Raw genomic sequence first — 25,275 nt, 5'->3', positions numbered from 1 at the left:
TGACGTATTCGGTCACAGTCTCGGTGGGCCCCTTCCTCAGGGCCGTTAGTGCTATATAGAGGGTAGGGGTGGGACAATACATCGATCCAGATCGATATATCGATCTATTATCAATGATCAAATAGGATCGATGCAACGTAAAAAGGTCGATTCATATTGCGATACTCTTATTTTGAAAATCCCCTCGTGAGCATATCCACCCGGCTGCAACAACAGTAGCTCAGCGCAGCTCAGCGTGTGTAGACGTTAGACAGCATTGCTTCAGAGTCCGCCTATTTTGCCCGAAATAAGGGTAAAATGCATCTAACATGCTTTCCATCCTCGCCATTCCTTTATGCCCACGTCGTGTTAAATACCAAAATTAACGTTGCATTAGCATGAGCTAACTAAGCTAAGCTGATAGAGCGATAGAGAAAAAGGCAGAGGTCCACTAGGGACTGGGAAGGAGGGGGGGTTACTGCATTCTCGAGATAGCCCCACTAACAGGATCTGGCCGGTACTGCACCTTCTGACTCCCAATATGCCTTTTCCAGCCAAAATACAGCGCTGTGATAGGATATTAATATCGGGAAAAAAAATAAAAACTAACCAAAAACAGTGAACAGGAGGTCTATTTGTATTAAAAACAATAGATTGTTTTTCATTTAAATGTCTGGAAGAGATAAAAAAAAATTCAAATGATATTTCCATTGCCTTTTTTTTGTTGATTTAAATGTTACTTATTGTGTTAAATGGGCATATAATATCGTCTCATATTGATCGCAGGCACCTGAATCGAATCGTATCGTATCGTGGCAGACTTTGTGATATCGGAAAATATCGTATCGTTGTCCAAAGAATCGATATCGTATCGTATCGTGATGAAACTGGTGATTCCCACCCCTAATAGAGGGCCACGACTCTGGGTCTTCCTCGCCCGATGTAATGCTCTCTCAACACCTTCAGGCTTTCTCTGCCTCTGTCTTTAGTGTTGCGGAATATCAGCCCCAGGCTGGTGTCGTCGAACAGCGGCGCTAACTCACAGTACGCGTCTGCGTTACGCTGGTTGTCCAGGGCTTGCTCTTCCGCCGTCAGTTCTCCCGTGGGGGCTGCCAGGATCGTCTCCTTCAGTCCCGCACCGTGCATGCAGCATAGCATGCGCTCTTCCCAGAGCTCGTAGTCCTCTGCTTTTCCATTGAATGAGGGCCATTCGCCCCTTCCCTTGTTTTCCATCCTCTTCGTTGGTGGTATAGGCTTAGCTTTAGCTCTTGTTGGCCTAGCGTCTAGCCACGCGGTGCTCCCGGCGCTAACCTAGCCTATACTTTAGCTAAGCTTGCTACAGTACCCTTATTATTTCGCCCCGGCGTTATCTGGGCCCATAACCTGTTAACAGAATTCGGCTATAGGGCGACAATAATGTGGTCAAGAGGCATGGTTTCTATCTTGAGCCTTAACTGGCGTGGTTTATTATTCACATGGCAGAGCAGTAACACTACAGGTCTTCTCTCACTGAGAGACTGGGGGAAAGAGAAAGAAGTGGGAGGAGACACCTCTATTTATACTCGCCACCTGGTGGTGTTCCTGAGTGTCTCCGCCTAGAGCGCCCTCTAGTGGAAACAGTTATATATGCAGTTAGACAGTTACTAGTGTAAACAGTTATATATGCAGTTAGACAGTTACTAACAATCCTACACAGAACCTCTGCCTTCAACAAAAGCAATGTTACATTTCGTTCTTGCTCTCGTTCTGCTCTGCTGGACAACTCATCAATACTAAATTACTGAAAGCTTTTAGCCACATGCACCTTCATTTGCCCGGCCACGCCCATTTCCGGTTATGTATATAATCGTGGAGCATGGCCGTACTCATCCTTCCCTCATCTTTCATTTGGAAGTGTTTAGCTACAGGCGCACTTTGACAGTGAAAATGTAGCTTTTTTTTCTCTGCAGCCCGACATGTCACTTCTCGTGACATAGGCTGATACCCAGGTCGTTTTTTGGTTGAAACAAACATGCAGTGATGTTACTCAAATATGTTTGAACGTGCACCCAAAAAAGGGATATACCCTAGTTATATGAGTTCATGTATATTTTGTATAATGTTTGGTCTTTATTATTTTACTTTTTACTGTATGAAGCACAATCTCAGGAGGGTCATACAGAACCAAGCATTTCACTGTAATGTACATGTACCTTATATGTGACAAATAAAACAAAACTTGAAAACTTGAACTTGAGTTTGCAGGCCTACATACTGTACGTCGAGATGTATCGGGAGCATTAATGAAATAGGTGGTGTAGGTGTAGGTATTGAAAACTTATAATATACCAATATGTCATTCAAATCATCTATATGAAAATAGTCACATTCATATAAGAATTTTCTACAACCTTTTGTGGTTTATAGCTCCATCAGAATAACCTCGACTCATCTGGCATTCTGGCAGCATCGGTGAGCACTGTCCGATGTATGGCACTGTCTGATTCAGACTTGAGGTCAAAGGTCACAAGCTCACCTTCAGGGTGAGTGTGACGGTGAGCGCTACCATGATGGCCGACATGGCCCCGAAGCCTTTCCAGAGCAGCGGCCTCCTCCCCACTCTGTCGATCAGCATACCCTGAGAGAGAGAGGCAGAGAGAGAAGGAGACTGAAATAATCCATCCTGTTAGCCTACACATTTCAAACAAACTAAAAAAACATTTAATTTGACGTGTTTCACTTTTGTGTAGTTGGGAGAAATATGGTCCACTTGGAACGGTAGGAGGTAAAGTGCCCTGATCAGCAGTTCGCTTTTATCACTTTTATCGCCAACATCTCCAACATCTCTAACATCTCCAACATCTCCAACATCTCTATCATCTCCAACATCTCTAACATCTCCAACATCTCTAACATCTAACATGGCGCGACCCGAGTCAGTCGCCGTGGGTTTTGCTCAGCAACGAATGTGCAAATTTTTTGTTATTATGTTTGTTTTTACTACTTTTTTTATCGAAACATCACTGGCGGGGACGTCATACGACCGCCAGTCACTTATTGACCTAAACTCCGGACTCAAAGAGGAGTTTAGAGACACTTTATCATGCCAAGAATGGCCAACGGAGATCAGAAGAGACAATGAAAACGCGGGAGACAAAGACGGCCGCAAGACAAAGAAGAAACACAGAGGGAAGAGGAGCGGGATCAGATTAAGACTAAGAAGATCTGCTTACCGTCCGGCTATTCCATCTATCTTCCTGGCGAATGCACGTTCGCTAGAGAGTAAGATGGATGATTTACGAGCACGGGTCCGATTTCAGCGAGAGATGAAGGACTGCAATATCCTGTGTTTCACGGAGACCTGGCTGAAACCAGTGACTCCTGATCACAGCATCTCTCCCTCCAACTCCTTCACCATCTTCAGAGCGGACCGTACAGAGGCCTCCGGGAAGAGCATCGGTGGGGGTCTCTGCCTTATGACCAGCAACGGCTGGACTAGCCCCGGGGAAGTGCAGATACTCTCCTGTTCATGCTCCGCCGACATGGAACACCTCTCGATCCAATGTCGCCCCTTCCATCTTCCACGCGAGTTCACTGCGGTAATCATGACTGCAGTGTACATTCCCCCCCAGGCGAACGTCGGCAGGGCGCTAGCGGAAATACACGACCATCAGAACACACACCAGATCAAGCATCCAGACGCGGCCATGATTGTGGCCGGGGATTTGAATCAGGCGAAGTCATGCCGTCTTTCTTTCAGCACATCGTCTGCTCCACAAGAGGAGGAAATACACTCGACCACTGTTACACCCCGTTCAGAGCCGGATACAAGGCTGTACCGGCTCCACCATTAGCGGGAGCGACGAACACGTCGGATCATGCCGCCATCTTGTTGGTCCCCGCTTACAAACAAAGATCACGTGACGCCGTCGTGTCACGTGAGGTAAAAAGATGGACGACCAATCAGAAGCCACGCTTCAGGACGCACTCGATGACGTCGACTGGGGAATGCTCGAGAGGAGCACCAGTGACGTCAGCGAGTTCACAGACACTGTGGTGTCCTTCATAACAACACTCGCTGACAGTATTGTCCCCACAAAAAAGGCGAGGGTGTTCCCGAACCAGAAACCATGGGTGGACAGTACTATCAGAGCAGCTCTGAACTCTCGCACCACTGCTTATAACCTTGGCAGAGAGTCAGGAAACATGGAAGAGTACAAGACAACAGTCTACACTCTGCGCAAGGCTGTTAAACTTGCTAAGAGGACGTATGCCGACAAGATGGAGGCACAAATGGCACAGAATGACACAAGAGGCTTATGGTAGGGACTGAGGACTATAACTGACTACAAAGTCAGCGCCCCCTCAATGGGGAGCGACGACGCCTCCTTTGCGGACCAGCTCAACACCTTCTACGCGCGGTTTGGTGCAAACAGTGGCGCTGCTAGCTCAACGGCTAGTGACGTCACTGGTGCGCCGGCTGTTGTGGAGGGGGGGGGCGGGGACGCTCTCTCATTGACGGTACACAGTGTGAGAAGAGCATTTATGCAGGTGAACACCAGGAAGGCGGCTGGCCCAGATGGAATAACAGGACGCATACTTAAGTCCTGTGCTAACCAGCTAGCCCCTGTGTTCACCACCATATTTAATCGATCCCTGAAGGAGTCAGTGGTCCCTGCCTGCTTCAAGATGTCTACCATTATCCCGGTACCAAAGAAACCCTCCCCAGCAGGTCTCAATGACTACAGACCGGTGGCACTCACCTCTGTGGCCATGAAATGTTTCGAGAGGCTGGTCAAGGATCACATTTGTGCCTCCCTCCCCAGAGATATGGACCCTATGCAATTTGCATACAGGCCAAACAGGTCCACTGACGATGCGGTCTCCCAAGTACTGCACAGCACCCTCTCTCACCTGGACCGTCAGAAGGGGAGACTGTTGTTCATTGACTACAGCTCAGCGTTCAACACCATAGTCCCCACCAGACTGGTGGACAAGCTGATCGAGCTGGGTCTGAGCTCCGCTCTGAGCGCCTGGATACTGGACTTTCTGAGTGAAAGACCCCAGGCGGTCAGGGTGGGGGGTCAGACCTCCAACACCATCACCCTGAGCATCGGGTCCCCCCAGGGCTGTGTTCTGAGCCCCCTGCTGTACTCACTATACACACACGACTGTGTGGCCAAGTTCAGCTCCAACTCCATAGTGAAGTTTGCAGACGACACGGTGGTGGTGGGGCTGATCTCGGACAACGACGAGAAGGCCTACCGGGAGGAGGTTGAGGTACTGGAACGCTGGTGCCAGGACAACAGCCTGCTCCTGAACATTGGTAAAACCAAGGAGCTGATCGTGGATTATAGGAGAGGACAGCAGGAGATACACACACCACTGAGGATAAACGGGGCCACCGTGGACAGGGTGAGCAGCTTCAAGTACCTGGGGGTCCACATCTCAGAGGATCTGACATGGTCAACACACATAGACACAGTTGTAAAAAAGGCGAAGCAGCGCCTCTACCACCTGAGACAGTTAAGGAAGTTCAGAGTATCGGGGAAGATACTCCAGTCCTTCTACGCCGGAGCTGTAGAGAGCATCTTGACTGGAAACATCACTGCCTGGTATGGAAACAGCACGGCACAGGACAAGAAGGCCCTACAGAGAGTGGTGCGCTCTGCCGAGCGTACCACGGGTATTGCACTACCTCCCCTGCAGGCTCTATACAACAAGAGGTGCAAATCCAGAGCCTGCAGAATAATGAAAGACCCTCACCACCCCAATAACAGCCTGTTCCAGCTGCTGAGGTCAGGCAGACGCCTGCGAACACCAGCTACTAGGACAGAGAGGCTTCGGCTCAGCTTCTTCCCCCAGGCCATCAGAGCCTGGAACAATGAACACTGAGGGTCACAGAACACTGAACTCTCCACACACAAGCACACATTAGCACACACACGGCACACACGCTGTGCACGCTCACACACTAGCAGCCACTTTAACATGAGAAAGCACTCACTCATGCTGCACACGCCCACACTTATGGCCACAAAAGAAAGGTCACTTTAAAAATAGTATAGTAACAGTAACTCCTAATTTATGCAAATGACATGTCGTCAGCCTGTGACTGCAACTTGTTCCTGTTTGCGGACGACTCAGCCCTGCTGGTCTCTGACAAGAACAAGTTGCAGGTTGAAAAAACCCTCAGCTCGGAACTAGGCAAAATCTGCATATGGCTCGCTGATAACAAACTATCATTACACATGGGCAAAACAGAGTCCATTCTCTTCGGTTCAAATAACAAACTCAGCAAGACTGACGGCTTCTCAGTTGCAGTGGGTGACAATATTGTCACAAGGAAAGACGAAATTACCTACCTGGGTTCCATCCTAGAGGCAAATCTTTCCTGTGACAAAATGGCATCCAATGTAATAAAAAAAGTCAACCAACGAACTAGATTCTTGTACCGGATCTCCTCTCTGGTAAACAAGAATACCCTGAAGACTCTGGCAGGAGCACTCATTCAAGGGTACTACGACTATGCGTGCACCTCATGGTACCAAAGCACCTCAAAGGCGCTTAAAACAAAATTACAAACATCACAAAACAAACTGGTCAGACTACTACTTGACCTTACCCCCAGAACCCACCTCACCCCTGCCCACTTTGACAACCTAGGATGGCTTAGAGTAGAGTCAGTAGACGACAGAGTACAGCAACTTGCAATGGGCCTGGTCTACAAGATACACTATACGACTAAGGTACCCATGTATATGTCAAAATACTTCCCAAAGGTCAGTGAATACCACAACCACTACACCAGAGGAAGCTCAACAAATCATGTTAAACACAGATTCGGCTCAAACAAGGGACTAAATACGTTTCGCAATTATGCCACATCAATGTGGAACGCCCTACCCAAAGCTGTAAAGGAATGTGAATCCCTACCCACATTCAAAACCGCTCTTAAAGAGCACCTATGGGAGGCTGCAATTCGAAACTGGCCACCGTAAATGCCCAAAACCCCCACCACCTCCTAATAGACAGTCTCCTCCCCACCGCATGTATATATTCCCTCCCCGCCGTATGTATATCTCTCTCCCACCCACTCACCCCCTCCTAATGTACAGTCCCCTCCCCATCATATGTATATACTCTGTCAGGATCTAGGGGTAACAGTACTGTATATTTGAATACCGTTTATGTCACAAATGTATCAGTACTAAATACCTATATGTCCCTATGCCATAAATGTCATGTATGTTGTGTATGTCATAAATGTCTATATGAATTGAAAATGGGGGACCCTGATGGAAACAAGACAAACGTCTTTCTCAGGTCTGCATCCCCTTAACAATTGTGTGTATTGAGCCGTACTGTATTGTACCCATTCTGCAATCTGTTAAATAAAGTTTTCATTCATTCACAGTGTATTGCACTACCAAGGGACCTAGCATGTCCTTCATGCTCTGTAAATAACTATGTACAAATACCGTGATGTCCCACTATGTTACCTGCTATTGCACAATGTTGTTTATTGTTTATTGGATTCCATTATATGTTGTACTACTGTATTGCACATCGTTGCGGGTAAGACCACCCGCATTTCATTGTATACTTGTATGCCGTGACAAATAAAACTCTTGACTTGACTTGATCTCTAACATCTCTAACATCTCTAACATCTCCAACATCTCTAACATCTCCAACATCTCTAACATCTCCAACATCTCCAACATCTTTAACATAATCTAACATATCAAGTCAAGTCAAGACGAAGACGACGGTCGTTCGGCAGATGGACTGAAGATGAAAGTTGTTGCATGTTAGAAAGTTCAGTCAGGCTAGCCATGTCGGCTTAGCTAAAGGCAGGGACAGCTAGTTAGCTTTAGCTACGTTATAATATCGAGTGCTAACGTGTGGTTCAGTCGGGATAGCCATGTCGGCTAGTAGCTTAGCTAAAGGCTAACTAGCGTTAGCTAACCTAGAGAGAGCGCATGCAGCATTGGCGGTTATGCCAAGATGAAGAGGACGGTCATTCGGCAGATGAACTTCGTCAACTCCACGGTTGTCTCCTTCCTCTTGGACGTTTGGTGAGTTTTTAATGCACTCTATTCTATTCCCGCCATGGAGATATCTCTCTCTCTCTCTGTCTCGGGCCGGCTAGCTATCGTGGCTAACGTTATGTTGGCTAACGTTATGTGGAGCCAGCGGGCCGGCTAGCTGTCGTAGCTAACGTTATTATTGAGCCAAGCGGGCCGGCTAGCTGTCGTAGCTAACGTTATATTGAGCCAAGCGGGCCGGCTAGCTGTCGTAGCTAACGTTATATTGAGCCAAGCGGGCCGGCTAGCTGTCGTAGCTAACGTTATATTGAGCCAAGCGGGCCGGCTAGCTGTCGTAGCTAACGTTATATTGAGCCAAGCGGGCCGGCTAGCTGTCGTAGCTAACGTTGTATTGAGCCAAGCGGGCCGGCTAGCTGTTGTAGCTAACGTTATATTGAGCCAAGCGGGCCGGCTAGCTGTCGTAGCTAACGTTATATTGAGCCAAGCGGGCCGGCTAGCTGTCGTAGCTAACGTTCTGCCGAGCTAGCGTCAGTACCTGGCCACTCTATTTGCAGTTAGCCTCTTTAGCTGATGTCGGCCGTTGGCTCCTCGCTACTTTGTTTTCTCTGTATAGACCCTCTTCTCTTTGGATTTAAGTGTTGATCTTTGTCCTTTTGGATCTATGTATATTCATGTTGCCTTTGTGAAGTTATCTTTTCTTTCTGTTTTGTTCTTCCATTAAAAGTTGAATATCCTCTAGGGGCTCATAAGCTGTCTTGCTTATTTCTATCAATCTCTCTATCTCTCTCTCTGTCTGTCTGGACCACAGACTCATCTCTCTCTCTCTCTGTCTCTCTCTCTCTCTCTCTCTCTCTCTCTCTCTCTCTCTCTCTCTGTCTGTCTGGACCACAGACTCATCTCTCTCTCTCTCTCTCTCTCTCTCTCTCTCTCTCTCTCTCTCTCTCTCTCTCTCTCTCTCTCTCTCTGTCTGGACCACAGACTCATCTCTCTCTCTCTCTCTCCCTCTCCCTCTCTCTCTCTCTCTCTCTCTCTCTCTCTCTCTCTCTCTCTCTCTCTCTCTCTCTGGCCTTGCTCGGATGGAGGGTGTGCCACTGTGTGTGTGCCATCATGTTAACGTTAGCCTCAGTTAAACCTTGCGACGCCTCATTAGATGAAGCTGTGTTCTGAGGTGTTCTGTGTTCTGAGATGTGTTCTGAGCTGTGTTCTGTGTTCTGAGCTGTGTTCTGAGCTCTGTGCTGAGCTGTGTTCTGCATGTGTTCTGTGTTCTGAGGTGTCCTGTGTTCTGAGCTGTGTTCTGAGCTGTGTTCTGAGCTGTGTTCTGTGCTGTGTTCTGAGCTGTGTTCTGAGATGTGTTCTGTGTTCTGAGCTGTGTTCTAAGCTGTGTTGTGTTCTGAGCTGTGTTCTGAGCTTATATAGTGCTTTTACTAACTATTATATTTCTCTCTCCTCTGGTCAGGGGCATTGCCGGGTCTGTGCAGCGATAACACTGTATATTGACAGTAGAACGGGAGCTCTCTCTCGCTCTCTCGCTCTCTCTCGCTCTCTCGCTCTCTCTCTCTCTATCTCCACTCCCGTTCTTGTTTTTAAAGTGACCTTTCATTATGTAAAGTGACCATTGAGTGTGAGCGTGTGCAGCATGTGTGTGTGTGTGTGTGTGTGTGTCCATGCTAAAGTGATTGCTAGTGTGTGAGCGTATACAGTGTGTGTGTTGTGTGTGTGCTCATGTGTGCTTGTGTGTGGAGAGTTCAGTGTTCAAGACTCTGATGGCCTGGGGGAAGAAGCTGAGCCGAAGTCTCTCTGTCCTAGTTGCTGGTGTTTGCAGGCGTCTGCCTGACCGCAGCAGCATGAACAGGCTGTTGTTGGGGTTGTGACGTACCTGGGTACGTGGGTTGGTCATTACCATTATTACTGTATTTATGACACCATCTGAACATCAGGTTAGTATATTTAATGTGTTGTTTTGTATGTGATGTGTGTGTGTGTGAACATGAGAGCTAATACTGTCTCTTTTCTCTCCCTGTCAGGTGCTGCCCGTCCCTACACTGAAGAGTGCTGATTGCCTAATGAATGACAGCTGATGGCAATCACCTCGAGAGGGATGGGTAGCCAAATACCTGACAGCACACACACGTCTGGGCGCCTCATTCTGTCAATTGCCAGTGACCAGAGTAGAGTGAGGTTGCCATTGTTTGCCACTGTGGTGGAATTGATACTGTGCTTATCTACTGCTTCGGGTGGACTAAAGTACTGGTATATGTATATAGATATTGTTGGCCTCTGCGCCACTCCTCCATTGGAGTAAGTATTCTCTTGTTGGCTTTAGGCCTAATCCCACTGAGTGTGGAATTGTACCTTTGGTACCTTTGCTGGGGGTTTTCCCAGTACCAACCTCTGGCTGGTTGGTGAGTGTCTGTGGGCGCTTATCTAGTTTACTTTGTATTATACTTACCTTGTGTGTTCTCCCTTTATCCCTCTCCCTGTTTGTTAATTGTTTGTGGGTTGTTTTTTCCCTTTGTTGCCTATTTAAATATCAGTGGAGGTTTAAATCCCTACCCGGCATAATAAATATAATTTACTATTTTTGGAACAACTTCTTGTGTTTATTATTACCTACCTGCCCGGGACTGTTTTGAAAGCATTTACTGAAAGAGGCTGCTTTTGCTCATGTGTAGCCAGCTCCAGTTATTATTCTGTGTGGTCCTTAGACCTTCGTACATGACATGGGGGCTCGTTAGTTTGCACAATTGTATAGTTCCTTGTTGTTATGTGACATGTGGACTTGTCGATTGGAGCGTGTCAGGTAGGTTGCGTTTTTTCATTTGGTAAGTTATATTATTATATATCCATTTTTCCGTGCTGCACACTTGACTGTTGTAAACCATTGTTGTAAGTTATGCTCTTAACCATTCTATTTTTTTCCACATAGGTAAAGGGTGGATCACCTGCTTGGTTAGGGGGAGGGGGGCACGCGTCGTCTATTCCGGTGGAGTGCGCAATGAAATCGGTAAGCGACTGAAGATATGTGTAGTCCTCATTCCGCTAGGGAAGTAGTTTAGACGGGGTAGTTAGTGTTACCCAGTGTGATCCTAGTTAGGTGATTAGAACCGACATTTATTGTTTTCATGAATGTTAGATGTGGATATTAAATCGAATTGGTCAGGTTGTCATACTGCATAATGTGGCTGTTGAGTGTTGCACAGGGACATTATTGAGTACTATAGGTGAGTGGCTATTTTGTGGGGCTTATTGAAGTCTGATTTGTTGTAGTATTGTGGGTAGTATTGTGTGTTGCTACGGCAGTATACTTTCTTTCATACACAGAGTGCAGAGTACAGAGTACAGAGTGCAGAGTGCAGAGTGCAGAGTGCAGAGTGCAGAGTGCAGAGTACAGAGTGCAGAGTGCAGAGTGCAGAGTGCAGAGTGCAGAGTATAGATTTTTTCATGAGTAGAGCTATGGAGGTTTGTGATCAGGATGTTGGTGTGTCGGATCCTGAGAGTTTTGACTCTGTATTAGGTTCAGACCATGGTTCTACTACTTCTGCTGGTGAGTTGAGCGCACTGAGCACTGCGTTTAGCCTGTCTAGAGGAGAGGGCGGCTTTGCGCAGGGAGGATAGAGCAGAGAGGAAGGAGGTGAGAGACAAGGAGGAGAGAGACAGAGAGAGAGACAGGCTGGGAAGAAAGGAGGAGGGAGACAGGCTGGAGAGAAAGGAGGTGGGTGATAGGGAATTTCAATTGGCGATGAGGAAACTGGAGTTGGAGTGTGGTGACGCTAAACGTAGCACCATTTCCTCTCCAGTACTTTCCGACCCCCAGGCACCCTTTGATATTAGCCAGCATATGTCCTTGGTTCCCCCCTTTCAGGAGAATGACAGTGATAGCTCTGTACACTCAACACGTGCCTCTGTTTCTTCTCCCACTCTTAAATCGCGTGCACGTTTTGCCCGTCTCCAGATGGAGGAGAGAGCGGCTATACGAGACAGGGAGGAGAGAAAGGAAGAGAGAGACAGGGAGGAGAGGAAGGAAGAGAGAAGGGAAGAGAGAGACAGGGAAGGGAGAAGGGAAGAGAGAGAGAAGGACAGAGTGCTCCAGGTGACGATAAGGAGGATGGAGTTGGAGAGTGGTGGCTCTTCCTCTCCCTCATCTGAAGGTTACCAGGGCACTTTTAATATTGGGCAGCATATTTCTTTAGTTCCCGTCTTTCAGGAGTCTGAGGTGGAATAATTTTTCTCTGCTTTTGAGCAGATGGCATGGGCTTTGCATTGGCCAAAGGACCAGTGGGCGACTTTATTGAAATACAGACTCACTGGTAGGGCTCAGGTGGCGTGCAGGTTATTATCGAATGAAGACAGCGTGGTATATGAGAAAGTGAAAAGTGCTGTCTTGCGCGTGTACGAAGAGGTACCAGAAGCATACAGGCAGCATTTTCACAACCGCCGTAAGTCTCCTTCCCAAACCCATGTTGAGTTCTCCCGGGAGGAGAGACTTAATTTTGATCGGTGGTGTTCTGCGTGTGAGGTAAAGGACTTTGCGTCATTGAGTGAATTGGTACTTGTGGAGCAGTTCAAAGCCACCCTGCCGGTCGAAGCTGTGCTCTATTTACATGGGCAGGGGGTGTCAACACTCCGACAGGCTGCGATTTCGGCAGACGAGTTTGAATGGTCACGCAAACGTGTTTCTGTACGTCCTAATGTATGTGGTGAAGGTGGCTCATTCACTCCTCGTGAGTCAGCGTTCCAGCCACGCTCACCGCCGTCTAAGAGACCGGTGGTGTGTAATTATTGTAAAGAGACGGGCCATGTGGTAAAAAGATGTCATACGCTGAGGAAGCGACAGGAGAAAAGAGGGTCAGCCCAGAAACCAAGAGGTGTGGGGGTTGATTTTATCATGGGGAGCGATATCGCTGGGGAGAGTGTGATCCCTGTAGTGGAAGTTGAAAACGCTCCAGTGACTGACTTGTGTTGTGAGTTGATTAATAATCACCCCAATGATTCCTCCCTACCAAGCTGGTTGGCACGAGTGGCAGCGGCCAGGTATGCTGGTAGTAATGTGAGTCTAATTTGAGTGACACCATTTTGGATCCTGACCATGTTATTTTTGTGACGCTATTTTGAAAGGAGATGGGCGCTGTGATGGTGCCAGGGAAATGTGCTGATTTTTGTTTCCCTGTGTGCTGTCCTGTTAAGCGCGATGAGATGATTTTTTGTTCTTTATTTTTATTTTTTATTTTTCAGGAAAGGTTTCCAGTTTGTTGTCTCCTGTTGACAGGACGGTATCGGTGGAGCGGCCTGTCAAAGTAGAGGTTGTTGTTTCTGTTTTCCCTGGTATGTGGTACTAATCGGATGTTGGGTAATAAGTAATAATGTTTTGCTAACCCTACAGGTTCGCTCTTATGGGGGGAGGTGTGACGTACCTGGGTACGTGGGTTGGTCATTACCATTATTACTGTATTTATGACACCATCTGAACATCAGGTTAGTATATTTAATGTGTTGTTTTGTATGTGATGTGTGTGTGTGAACATGAGAGCTAATACTGTCTCTTTTCTCTCCCTGTCAGGTGCTGCCCGTCCCTACACTGAAGAGTGCTGATTGCCTAATGAATGACAGCCGATGGCAATCACTTCAAGAGGGATGGGTAGCCAAATACCTGACAGCACACACACGTCTGGGCGCCTCATTCTGTCAATTGCCAGTGACCAGAGTAGAGTGAGGTTGCCATTGTTTGCCACTGTGGTGGAATTGATACTGTGCTTATCTACTGCTTCGGGTGGACTAAAGTACTGGTATATGTATATAGATATTGTTGGCCTCTGCGCCACTCCTCCATTGGAGTAAGTATTCTCTTGTTGGCTTTAGGCCTAATCCCCCTGAGTGTGGAATTGTACCTTTGGTACCTTTGCTGGGGGTTTTCCCAGTACCAACCTCTGGCTGGTTGGTGAGTGTCTGTGGGCGCTTATCTAGTTTACTTTGTATTATACTTACCTTGTGTGTTCTCCCTTTATCCCTCTCCCTGTTTGTTAATTGTTTGTGGGTTGTTTTTTCCCTTTGTTGCCTATTTAAATATCAGTGGAGGTTTAAATCCCTACCCGGCATAATAAATATAATTTACTATTTTTGGAACAACGTCTTGTGTTTATTATTACCTACCTGCCCGGGACTGTTTTGAAAGCATTTACTGAGAGAGGCTGCTTTTGCTCATGTGTAGCCAGCTCCAGTTATTATTCTGTGTGGTCCTTAGACCTTCGTACATGACAGGGGTGGTGAGGGTCTTTCATTATTCTGCAGGCTCTGGATTTGCACCTCTTGTTATATAAAACCTGCAGGGGTGGTAGTGCAACACTCAGCTGAGCGCACCACTCTCTGTAGGGCCTTCTTGTCCTGTGCCGTGCTGTTTCCATACCAGGCAGTGATGTTTCCAGTCAGAATGCTCTCTACAGCTCCGGAGTAGAAGGACTGGAGTATCGTCCCCGATACTCTGAACTTCCTTAACTGTCTCAGGTGGTAGAGGCGCTGCTTCGCCTTCTTTTTACGACTGAGTCTATGTGTGTTGTCCATGTCAGGTCCTCTGACATATCTAACATCTACAACATCTCCATCTCTAACATCTCTAACATCTCCATCTCTAACATCTCCAACATCTCCATCTCTAACATCTCTAACATCTCCAACATCTCCAACATCTCCAACTCTAACATCTCTAACATCTCCAACATCTCTAACATCTCCAACATATCTAACATCTCTAACATCTCCAACATCTCTAACATCTCCAACATCTCCAACATCTCCAACATCTCCAACATCTCCAACATCTCCAACATCTCCAACATCTTCAATATTTCCAACATATCTAACATCTCTAACATCTCCAACATCTCCAATATCTCCAACATATCTAACATCTTTAACATCTCTAACATCTCTAACATCTCCAACATCTCCAATATCTCCAACATATCTAACATCTCTAACATCTCTAACATCTCTAACATCTCCAACATCTCTAACATCTCTAACATCTCTAACATCTCCAACATCTCTAACATCTCCAACATCTCCAATATCTCCAACATATCTAACATCTCTAACATCTCTAACATCTCCAACATCTCTAACATCTCTAACATCTCCAACATCTCCAACATCTCCAATATTTCCAACATATCTAACATCTCTAACATCTCCAACATCTCCAATATCTCCAACATATCTAACATCTCCAACATCTCCAACATCTATAATATCTCCAACATCTCCAACAACTCACACAGAAGATGGACGTGAGCACTTCAGACGCCCCGACACCCAGCGTGACATAGCGGATCTTCTCCCGGGGGATCCCTGCTTCCAGAAAGATGTCGAACGAAAAGATGCTGATCTGGGGACACGCAGGGACAGAGAGAAAGAGAGGTTGAGTTTAAAGGAGAGGGGTGACACAAATCTGTAACAGGTTCACAGGTTTCTAAACTGGATTTAAAAAACAATAACAACCCTTGAGATTTCTTTTGCGACACTGAATATATCCAATTGCTGCTTTTAGGGAAGACCGGTTGCTAATGCAAAATACTATTTACAAATAATATTTGAGGTGTTTAGCAGACTCTTATTCAGTGTGACTCACAAGTGCTACATAGAATGAGCTAAACCTTTTGTATCACCAACACAGAGCTAGGAGCCAAAATTAGGAGTAGGCTGGGAATAAGCCACTGAAAATTACGCCGGTTAGGGCCATGCTGGTTAGGGTACCTTATGTATACTGCACCTGTGTATACTGTACTTTACATTTATATTTAGTCATTCAGTGTCTCTCAACTGGTGGGTCGCGACCCAAAAGTGGGTCGCGGGGCCATTTTGAGTGGGTCGCGGATGTATACTTTTTTTTTTCACTACCTATCTTTGTGAAAGTGGCTTCTCAGCTCTGGTCCAGCTGAAGACAAAGCGGAGGAACAGATTGGACATTGAGCATGACCTCAGAGTTGCTTTGTCTACCATCACCCCAGACTTTGAGACTCTTGTCAGGAGCAAACATCATCCCCAGTTATCCCATTAGTTCCCTGCATGTTAAGCTAAGAAGTCTGCTAAGAAGGATATATTATTTATTATTATTATTATTATTTTATTTCATTGTGTTTTTAGCCCTTAGTTGCACTTTTGTTGCAACCCCAGTTATCCCATTAGTTCCCCCAAACGTAGGTCTGTTATGTTAAGCTAAGAAATCTGCTAAGAAGCATATTATTTATTATTATTTTATTTCATTGGGTTTTTAGCCCTAGTTGCACTTTTATTGCAATCCCATTAGTTCCCCCAAACTTAGGTCTGTTATGTTAAGCTAAGAAGTCTGCTAAGAAGCATAATTATTTATTATTATTATTTAATTTCATTGGGTTTTTAGCCCTAGTTGCACTTTTGTTGCAACCCCAGTTATCCCATTAGTTCCCCCAAACTTAGGTCTGTTATGTTAAGCTAAGAAATCTGCTAAGAAGCATATTATTTATTATTTTATTTCATTAGGTTTTAGCCCTAGTTGCACTTTTGTTGCCCACTCTATTATCCAATTAGTTCCCCCAAATGTAAGTATGTTATGTTAAGCTAAGAAATCTGCTAAGAAGCATATATTATTTATCATTCTTTTATTTCATTGGGTTTTTAGCAATAGTTGCACTTTTGTTGCACTTTTTTGTGTTTATTTCATGTTTTGAATGATTGCGTATTACTGCAAATATTTTTTTTTACATAAATCATAGTGGTTCAAAATTTTGGGTCGCGACTTAATGACTAAGGAAAATGTTGGGTCCCGAGGCTAGACCAGTTGAGAACCACTTAGCTGACTCTTTTAGCCAAAGCCACTTACAAGTTCTGTACAACAGGTGCTGCAGTGTTGCATGCATAGTAGTAAAGACAAATTAGTATAGTAGGTAGTAATATAGACAAGGAAGATGAATTAGTGGAAGAGTGCATGATAGTAGAAGACAGTAAGAAGGTTTGTTTTTTCAGATCATTTCAGATATTGATTGAAGAAGTGTGTTTTTAGTCGATGGCAAAAGATTGGTCGTGTTTCGGCTGTCCTAACTGTGGTGGGAAGTTCGTTCCACCATTGTGGAGCAAGGACTGAGAATAGGCGGCTTCTCTTTGATGACCCTCCCAGAACTTGGATAGGAGTGGGTCTGAGGTGGCCAGAAGATGTAGAGCGGAGGGGTCTTGAGGGTGTGTAGTTAGAGACCATTGACCGGAGGTAGGCGGGAGTCATTCTCTTCGCTGTGCGATATTCCAGGTCGAGGACCTTGAAGCGGATTCTTGCGGCGATGGGTAGCCAGTGCAGCTCTCTAAGAAGACTTTACTTACTCATAGTATTTAGATTCTAGTGATTAGTATTGATGTCTTCTACTATTACCCTGCCCAGCCATACCTGTACCACCCCTCCCCCCTCCCTCATGATGCCTGAATTTCCCAAGAGGATCAATAAAGGAATCATAAATAGAAGTGAACAAATAAATAAGTAGCATACTAAAGACAATAATGTGTGCAATATAAGGGGGGCAGCATCCAGGTGGCACACAAGTGTATCAGGTGGCTAATACCATATCATCCAAGCTAATACCATATCATCCAAGCTAATACCATATCATCCAAGCTAATACCATATCATCCAAGCTAATACCATATCATCCAAGCTAATACCATATCATCCAAGCTAATACCATATCATTCAAGCTGATGCCATATCATCCAAGCTAATACCATATCATCCAAGCTAATACCATATCATTCAAGCTGATGCCATATCATCCAAGCTAATAACAAATCCTCCAAGCTAATACCATATCATATCATCCAAGCTAATGCCATATCATCCAAGATAATACCAAATCATCCAAGCTAATACCATATCATATCATCCAAGCTAATACCATATCATATCATCCAAACTAATGCCATATCATCCAAGATAATACCAAATCATCCAAGCTAATACCATATCATATCATCCAAGCTAATACCATATCATCCAAGCTATAATACCATATCATCCAAGCTATAATACCATATCATCCAAGCTAATACTATTGTTCCAATCAGCCTCGCTCTGGCCCCATGAACAGTGTCCCTTGACTCATAAACAATCCTCTGCTGCCATCCTGTGGGCTATTTCCTGTACTCCTGTTCCATCTGTCTGTTATCTGCCTGTCTGTCATTATTACTCTGCTCCCTGTCCTAATGTCATGCCCTGCGTTCCTGCTATCTGTATTGTTCCCCCATCTAGTCTAGCGCCATGTTCCCTGTGTCTGCATCTATTTGTTATTTAGTCTTGTTGTGTTCCAGTCTAGTCTCTGTTTTAGTCATTAATATGCTCCCTGTCTGTGTAGCACCCCAGCTGTCGCTCATTGTAAATCAACGTCCGCATATATACCTGCCTTCCCCCGAGTTTCCGGTGTTGCGTCATTGTTCTGTTTACCCTGTGCACCTTGTTCCTGTATGCTGTCTACCCAGTCTCTCATGTTACCCTGTCCCTCGCTATTCTGTCATGCTTCCCGTTATCCTGTCGCGTTCCATGATTGTAAGTTATTCTAGTGTTCTTGTTTTTCGAGTCTCAGTCTGTTTCTAGCCTGTTTACTTTTTCTCTCTGAGCCAGCCCGGCTGCACCTTTTATTTTCCGTGCTTGTGTTTGTATCATTGTTACTGCTGCTCAGTAAAAGCCTGTTCATCTTCAATGTCGACTCGTGCCTCGTCTCTTTCACTCATCATTGTCCAGCGATTGGGTTCTACACACTTCTCCCCGCCACAACACTATAACCACTATATCATCCGAGCTAATACCATATCATCCAAGCTAATACTATATCATCCAAGCTAATACCATATCATCCAAGCTAATACTATATCATCCAAGCTAATACCATGTGCAGCGGGAGGGAATTGGGTAATTATCACAGGGAAGCCACACTGTCTTTTAACCGTGCGCGTTTGTTTTGTTTTCAGTTATATTGAGTCACTTTTTGGGTTTTATTTTATAGCACTTATCCTGTGTTTAAGTTCCAGTTTAAACACAGAGTTTACTGTATGCTTATATTTGTCCACACTGCAAGTAAGAATAAAAACTCTCAAACGTACTCAAGGAGAAGACATCATTTTATTATCAACAAGTACCACGCGTTGGAAAGAGCTTCACCCAGTATTCCCTCACTATATCTTTTCTTGTTAGGTTGCCCTTACACAAGTTAAAAGAAAAGCTTCCAAACAAGATTGTTTTGAAGGCAGACAGACACGGAAGGAGTCAAGGAACAGCGCCCCTTTCATTGACGTTTCTGCCGATTCAAACCACGATATCAACACGCACGCAGCGCAACGCGGAACAACACATCAAAGAAGCTACGGTGAGACGGATTCATGAATGAATGAAATAATGTTGTGGAAGGAGTGGGCTCGCGCAACTGGATATAGGCAAATCCCATCAAGAATTCTAAGTAGGGGAGCTCCCGTAGCTCACCGCATATCTCGGCGCTATTTCTGCGTCGGGGAAAACCGTGCTCGTCACGGATCTGGGGGACACGAGTTCGATTCCCGGACCCGCCGTCATTTCTCAGAATGTCTTCCCCTGCTCTACATCCCATTTCAACCTGTTTCTGTCGGTCATGCTTGACCAGAAAAGCGATAAACGCTAAAAAATTAAGTTTAAAAAAAAAAGACAAAAAAGAATTCTAAGTAAAACCTCCGCCTATTGCTTGACATTATAAACATGAGTAACGTGGGGAATCAGGAAATTAACGTTGAAATGGATGCAGCTGTCAATCAAAATGAAACAGAAAATGAACTTGGCAAAAGGCTTTCTAAGCCCACATTTAAAGCTTTGGAAACAAAAATCATGTTATTGCATAAAGAAAGGAACTTTGGACTGAAACAATTGTGTAAAATGGCTAAGGAGTTGGATCAAATGATGGGCTCAAATGAAAATATTTCCATCATGCAAATTAAGAACGACATATTGTGGAAGTTGTTTGGTGAAACTACACGGTTGCATGAGTCACTAAAACCTCTATTGCCTGATGACGAAATGTCTAAACAAACAAAATGGTTTCAAGGTCACATGCACAATGTTAATCAGATCATTGACAAAATGGAGAAATGGGTGCTTGCTAACAGGGAGCAGTGCACGCCCACACAAGTTGATGAGAATGATTATGAATTCAGTGGTGTGCCCAATGCAACTGAGGTTGTGGTTGATCCAAAGAACAATGCTGTGTCGAGTACAAATGAGGTTCTGAATAACGACGGTTCAAATAACAATGCTGTGTCATATACAAACGAGGTTCTTGATAATGACGGTTCAAATTTCAACACTGTGTCAAATGGAAATGAGGAGGTGGATAGTATTGGGCCACATGACAGTGTTTCCAATACGGGTGAATCAAGGGTGTCACGTGGTAGCTCTACCAGACACTCAATGTCATCAAACATTTCTGCATCCATCCTGGCGCAGGCAGAGGTGGCGGCACTCTTGGTAATGGAAATGGCTTTAAAAGAAAGTCATGAACTGGAAGCCCAGGAGGCACAATTAAAGGCACAAACGGAAGCCCAGGAGGCACAAATAAAGGCACAAATGCAAGCCCAGCAGGCACAAATGCAAGCCCAGCAGGCACAAATGCAAGCCCAGCAGGCACAAATGGAAGCCCAGCAGGCACAATTAAAGGCACAAATGGAAGCCCAGCAGGCACAATTAAAAGCACAAATGGAAGCCCAGGAGCCACAGATAAGAAAAAAAAGGCAATTGCTTGAAATACAAAGTCAAATTGCTGCTGAGACAGCTAAGGTGACTGTTCTCAGGAACAGAGGGTCTGACATTGAAAGTAGAGTTACAGACGGAATTAACTCGTATGCGTCAAAAGAAAAGGCTGCTCTCAACCCCTGTGCTGTACAATTCATTCCATCAATGTCAGACTGTCATGTCAATTATCCACCAACAGGAGGGAGTAGACCTGCAATGGCAATTGACCCACAGCCAATGGATTCAACACAGCAATACAGATTTCTACCAACAGGAGGCAGCAAACCTGCAAGACCAACTCAATCACACCAAAGCCCATACAGTCAGCTCAGTACTACAGCCACCCGGCATAAGGGAATCATTTCTCAAGGAACCAAAACAAAACCAAGTGCTCCAACTCTCACTGCAAACATGCCACAAAGATTTCAACACCTACCTCATGCTGTATATCCACCACAGCAACCCATTCAAAGCAGTGAGGATCAAGGCAATATCTTTACGATCATGCAGAAGCAAAATGACATCACAGCATTACTTGTGCAACAGCAATCTTCCCTATCACTACCCCCCAGGGATATACCAACCTTTGATGGAAACCCTTTTGAGTACAACACATTCATTAGAGCAGCGGTTCTCAACAGGGGTTCCGCGGCACACAGGGGTGCCGCGGAGAGCTGCCAGGGGTGCCGCGAGATGCCTGGGAATGTTCTTTAAAAATATAGAATGACAACAGTCTTATTTTGAAAATCCTATAGCGGGTCTCATTTCTGAGGGCATTCTCCCTCTGTGTGTGTGTGCGTTTGAAAAGATATGATGAAGTCAGACGAGTATATTATATTGATAGTAAATGTACTGAGGGTGGACAGATGATGTTGATATTTAAACATAAAAAATACAATACATAATAAATGTATGCATGATCATCATGCAACATAAAACAATTGCAGGAACAGTTTGGGAGAGGAAGGGGTTGCGTGTTCCAAAACATTTACTTAAAGGGGAACTATTTTACTATTTCTTTCACTATTTGGGCACTTTTACACAATTCCTGTGAGTCTATGGAACACCTCTGTAATATATATATTTTTTTTATTCATTGTTTTGTATTTCTAATCAAGTCCTCAAAAACAGCATTTTTCTACCTCAAGATCTCGAGCTGTTTTGAGCTGATGTGGACTGGGGTGCAGGTGCTGGTGCCTGAGGAGCCACATTAACATGCAGCGGTGTCTCTCTGACATCACATATAGGCACATTTTCAAACGACTCAGTTCAGTGAGGGTGAATATTGTGAGAGGAGAATTGGAAGAATGCGCCAATATGAGAATTTTGAGACATAGATCATATTAATATAAGTTCACATAGCTAGGAAACAATGCTAAACACTCAAAAAGGCCATTAATAAGATAGTTCCCCTTTAAAGTTTAAAGCTCAATATATCAAAACGTGGCACTTTATAGTGAACAGGAGGTATTTGTATTAAAAACAATAAATAGTTTTTCATTTAAATGTCTGGAAGAGCTAAAAAAAATGTATAATGTTTGTAATGAAATTCCTTACACGTAACGTGTCTGGCTGTGTGACGTCAACTTGTCAGCATGAAAATGACAGCCAATAACACAAATACAATAGGCACATTTGTGACTGTTACAAATATAACATGTTTTATACTTGTGCTACAAGATTTTGTCCTGTGCTACAAAACTATCAACCTCTGTAGCACCAGTGCTATGTGCAAAAAAAGTTAACGTACAGCCCTGCAACTATTTAACTAAACAAATAGTCTATCTAGTGCTTCATGTGTATACAATAATTCCCTAATCTAATAACATGAACTAAAAAAGAAATCGATCACACGTTTCGTAAAGTTATTATAGAAACTTCACCAACTTAACGTCCGCGGCAGGCGTCATTACTTTTACCAACAGATTTTCCAACGCATTTCCAGAGCAGTCCTATGGCCGTTATCAAGGAAATGCAAAGCGGCTATCGCAATCGTCGTTGTGATAATAATCACTAAATGCATTCAGTGCTGGATCTAATCAAATGGATTTATCGAGACACATTATGGAAAGTTCAAGACCGGACCACACAGCTTCTGAAAAGTGCTAATTACACGCTTCCGACGGCGATGGTCTACTCGCAGAACAAGTGAATGTATCAGCCGCTGTGTTATGATTATTATGATACAAAATGTAAATGAATGAATGAATGAAAACTGTATTTAACAGATAAACAGTAAAAGGCACTCTGCAGGGATGTGATGTCATAATCAATCATCACCTCACTAGAATAATATTTCCAACGTGAACCGCAAAGTGGACAAGTTTTTAACTCGTCCATCGAAACAGGTTACAGTTACCAATACCAATTCAGTACTTTCCAGTACCAATTCGACCGCAGAGATTGCCCCAGTCAAACAGTGCAGCTGCAATGTTGTGTTCTCATGCTAAACCAGACTGGTATCATGTTGTGTGATCCTTTTCTGTATTTAAAAAGAAAATACATGATTTTCTGTTTGAGAAATGGTCACACTATTGCTATATTTATTTATACATTTAGACCTGAAACGCCTGCTAATAATGCATTATATAGCCTGCATATACACACAAATGTGTTTCCCGGTTTCAATGGGTTAAATAAACGTTATTTTGAAAGCAAGCACTTTTGTCATCATTGTAGCAAAAAAGACAGGACCGGAAAAGTCTTTATCGTATGTAGGGGTGCCCTGGAATATTTTATTGGACACAGGGGTGCCTTGGCAGCAGAAAGGTTGAGAACCCCTGCATTAGAGCCTTTGAACATGGAGTGGAAGGAAAGGCTGCTAACAGTGTGGACTGCTTGTACTACCTGGAGCAGTACACTCGAGGGCAACCTAAAGAGCTGGTAAAGAGCTGTCAACATATGCCATCCGACAGGGGGTATCAAAAGGCTAGACCGCTTCTGCATGAACGTTTTGTAAATGAGCAGAAAATAGCCACTGCATATATGGAGAGAGCTTTTGGATGGGCACCTGTAAAATCAGAGGATATCAAGGCCTTACAAGCATTTTCATTATTTCTACGCATCTGCTGTAATGCTATGGAGGACATCAGCTACATGTCTGAGATGAATATGCCATCAAACCTACGGGCAATAATCATGAAGCTACCTTACAAACTCAGAGACAGATGGAGAAACATTGCTTTTGAGCATCAGGAGAGACACCATCGTCAAGCAGGTTTCAGTGACATTGTCAATTTCATTGAAAGACAAGTGTCTATTGCATCTGATCCACTATATGGGGACATTCAAGACACTGTTGTCTCAATGTCAGAATTGAAGATTGGAAATAAAGCATCACAGGGACGCACACAGGAGAAAGGAAGCAGTTTTGCTACATCCGTGACATCTGTTGAGTATGAAAATCAAGAAGAGAGAGACTTACCTGATAAACCAACAAGAGGGTTCTGTCTGCTGTGTGAAGAGGGCCACAGTTTGGAAGCATGTTCTAAGATGGAGAAGAAGCAGCATTGTGACAAGATTGACTTTCTAAAAAGGAAGGGTGCTTGCTTTGGATGTCTATCTGTCGGGAACATAAGTTCACAGTGCCACAGCAGGCTGTCTTGCAGGATATGTAACCTGAGGCACCCTACCATTCTCCATATCCATGAAAGGGAATGGAAATAAATAAAATCACGACAAAATGACACACGAGATGAAAACAGAATAAGTCAAGTCACCATTCCCAAGACTTGTGGCCATATAGGGGCCGGAGCACAGAATTGCGTTTTTTCTATTGTGCCTGTACAGATCAAGGCAAAGAAAGGCAGCACAATCTTAAAAACGTATGCATTCCTAGATCCCGGCAGTTCATCCACTTTCTGCTGTGAGCAACTGATGAGGAAGCTCAATGTGAGAGGAAGGAACACTAGATTCCTAATGAAAACGATGAACCAAGAAAGCTTTGTCAACAGTCACGTCATCTCGGGACTAGAGGTCGCTGCACTAAATGGTGACACCTACATTGAGTTGCCCGATGTGTACACCAAACATAAGATGCCTGTGACTCGCGATAACATTCCACGACAGGACGATTTGTATGCTTGGCCATATTTGAACACTGTGGAAATTCCTGCTATTGATGCTGATGTGGAGCTGTTAATTGGAACTAACACTCCATAAGCAATGGAGCCATGGGAGGTGATAAACAGCAGGAGTAGAGGACCTTACGCTGTTAGAACCCTTTTGGGATGGGTTGTCAACGGACCATTGAGAGGAGGCAATGAGAGTGGGATTGGCTGCCCCACTGTCACAGTCAACCGTATCTCCATTGCTATGGAAGATCAGTCAAAGGAGCGTCTTTCAAAAACCAAACCTATAAAAGCTGAGAAGGAAAGGACCCTCAAAGAGAAAGACAAGCCCAAGGAGGAGAAACCTAAGGCTCACAAAGAGGAGAATAGATCCAAGGAGAAGTCGTCCTCAAAGGCTGGCAGGAAAAGTGAACAGAAAGAGGAGAAACATCTGCAG

The 25,275-nt window shown here is 44.7% G+C and overlaps 1 protein-coding gene across 1 annotated transcript in view; it reads right to left on the bottom strand.

Annotated features, from left to right (window-relative positions):
* The window catches only part of slc2a9l1 (solute carrier family 2 member 9, like 1), a gene marked incomplete at both ends in the record, with an annotated part of 71,847 nt that overhangs the window by 18,831 nt on the left and 27,741 nt on the right, over positions 1-25,275 (bottom strand). The window contains 2 exons of the mRNA XM_084315797.1: positions 2,495-2,596; positions 15,277-15,387. Coding sequence (XP_084171923.1) covers positions 2,495-2,596; positions 15,277-15,387 — 213 coding nt within the window. The remainder of the gene's footprint in view (positions 1-2,494; positions 2,597-15,276; positions 15,388-25,275) is intronic.

The sequence above is a fragment of the Notolepis coatsorum genome, assembly GCF_963971535.1.
Source record: "Notolepis coatsorum genome assembly, chromosome: 6".
In the NCBI taxonomy this organism is placed as follows: Eukaryota; Metazoa; Chordata; class Actinopteri; order Aulopiformes; family Paralepididae; genus Notolepis; species Notolepis coatsorum.
Note: the sequence above shows the minus strand (reverse complement) of the source record. Positions and strands in the feature narration are given on the sequence as shown.